Source organism: Lactuca saligna, chromosome 4 (assembly GCF_052625555.1).
Source record: "Lactuca saligna cultivar CGN05327 chromosome 4, ASM5262555v1, whole genome shotgun sequence".
NCBI classification, from domain to species: Eukaryota; Viridiplantae; Streptophyta; class Magnoliopsida; order Asterales; family Asteraceae; genus Lactuca; species Lactuca saligna.
Window position 1 is genome coordinate 160,951,655 of NC_136420.1, and position 2,595 is coordinate 160,954,249.

Sequence of the window (2,595 nt, forward strand, 5' to 3'; positions counted from 1 at the left end):
TCACCTCATGGTCTATTTCACCTCTCAAGTCATCATCCAACTCATATTTCATCTACCCATGTTTTACTCAACATATTATGTAGATATAAAAACATATACATTTTAAATCATATAAAACTTATATAAAATCGTTCATCCAACATAGATAGCAGGTAAACAAACAATATACACACATAGCATGTAATTTATATAAAATACTTCATATCTATGTGTAAGATGAAATTAACTATGCACTCACAACACGTAATTTATATTAAATACTTCATATCATGGGCATTCTTTTTATGGATGCTCTCAGTTTAACATATTCTACGAATTTTGTTTAGATTATTAATGCTAAATAGCCCTCTATCGTAAATTCACTATTTATGTCTCCCGGTGCCGTGCAGGTTTTGTCGAAAAACTTTGACTCATCATAACTTCTTCGTTTTAATTCGGATTTCGGCGTTCTTTATATGTATTTAACCCTTGTAACATATACTACAATATGGTTAAGACTTGTCCTTCTAAATAATCTTCCATCAAAAAATCGTTTTTGATGCTTATTGTCTCTAAATTGACTAGCCCAGATCTGTGGGCGTTACATAATAAACCTGAGGGCTTTTGTTATTCTACTTAACTTTGGTGCAAGTTAGACACTTTCCCACATAGGTAGCAATTTTAGCTTTCATGTTCGCCCACCAATAGAGTTTCCTAAGGTCTAGATACATATAGTCTGAACCTGGATGAACAAAGTATCGAGTTTTATGGGCTTCATACATGACAACCTCTCTGTAGCCACCAAATTTCAATGTTCAAATCCGGTTCACAAGATAATGATCTACGTCACCCTTGATTTCGAAGTTCTTTTCCATTACCCTTAGGGCTTCACCTATCATGTTCTCAGGTTTCAAGGCTTCCAACTTAGCCTCCTTGATCTGTGTTGATAGGTGGGAATGGATAGTCATTGTCAGAGGCTTTACTCTGCCCTTAAGGTTTCCAGGACTTGTCGTAAATGTTGGTTGTGTACTTCCTGATTTCGGGAATAGACTAGTATATCGTCAATGAAAATTATAACGAACTTGTCCAAGTAAGGGCATCACTATGAATTCGTAGTGACCGTAGCGAGTTCTAAAAGCAGTTTTTGGAATATCAGCCTCCTAGACTCGTAACTGATGGTATCTTGATCTCAGGTCAATCTTGTTGATGAAACTGGCTCCTTGAAGTTGATCAAAAAGGTTTTTGATTCGAGGTAAAGGGTATAGGTTTTTGATAGTATGTTTATTTAATTCCCTGCAGTCTATACACATGTGAAACGATCCATCCTTTTTCTTCACGGACAAGACCGGTGCTCCCCAAGGTGAGAAGCTTGGTCTAATGAAACCTTTGTTAAGAAGTTTGTTTAACTGGCTGGACAGTTCCTACATCTCTGATGGTGCAAAACGATATAGGGATTTGGCTTTGGGTGTACCTCTGGGAATCAAGTTGATACAGAATTCAACTTGGCGTTCAAGAGGATCTCGTGAAAGATCATCAGGGAATACATCTGGGAAATCACAGACTTAAGGGATATCTTTAATGTTTTTCACTTCTTGTGTTTTATCTACAACATCAGATAAAAATGCATAGTATTCTTTGTGAAAATATTTCTAGGCTTTGACACAAGAAATGATTTGAAGATTTGCACCAAATTTGTCGCCATAGATAACGAGAGATTCATTACTTGGCAGATTAAGACGGATGGATTTTTCGTAACATAGGATATCAACACGATGAAGAATTAACCAATCCATGCCAATTATAATGTCAAAGCATTTAATTGAGACCAGCATAATGTCAATTTGGAATGAATGGTTATTTAGAGTAAGTGTGCATCCTATGTATATGTCCTTTGTGCTCTTAGTTTTTCCATTGGCCATCTCAATGGTGAATGTATCTTTTAGTGATTTGGGGTTTTGTTTTAGTAGGTGTTTGAATTTATGGCTCATAAAGCTTTTCTCCGCAGCAATATCGAAAAGAATGCTTGCATAAGAATTGTTAAGAAGAAACGTACCGGTAACCACATTAGGATCCGCTACTGCTTCTTCATAGCCAATTGCTAAAACCCTTCCTGTACCACCAACATTCATTTTCTTAGGATAGTTTTTCTTGAAGTGCCCTACATCCCCATATTCATAGCAAAATTGACTTACTCTCGCGACAATGAATGTGAGATGGGTTGTGTGGGTGCTTTAAAAAAACGGGCAGTGTTCCCCTTTCTACTATAGTTTTAGCAGTGCATTTCTTTGCAAATGCCTATATGATGGAATTTTCATTTATTTCACTTTGCCAGAGTTCCAGTGTATCGACTTGGGGTTGCTGGGGTAGCAGAAGTAGTAGTAGGAATATGGGCTAGAACAATAGTAGGAACAATAGCAGTGTGTACCACCACAATTTGTGGTTTCATAGAAGGCTCATATGGTGATTGTGCCTTTCATTTATTCCAAAATTTCTTTTCGCTGCCTTGTTCTTTGGGATTTTTAGGAATGACTGTTATGGAATCTTGAATAACTCCATGATCTACTGTGTCAGACGTTTGGCACTATCAAAAGTAAGTTGATTGGAGGCAATAACGTT

At 36.8% G+C, this 2,595-nt stretch overlaps 1 protein-coding gene across 1 annotated transcript; it reads right to left on the reverse strand.

The window, feature by feature from the left end:
• Positions 1-1,628: 1,628 nt before the first annotated feature.
• LOC145040311 (uncharacterized) lies at positions 1,629-2,108 on the reverse strand. Its single transcript, XM_078988255.1, has one exon. The coding sequence runs from the start codon at positions 2,106-2,108 to the stop codon at positions 1,629-1,631; it is 480 nt and encodes a 159-aa protein (XP_078844381.1).
• Between the last annotated feature and the right edge of the window lie 487 nt (positions 2,109-2,595).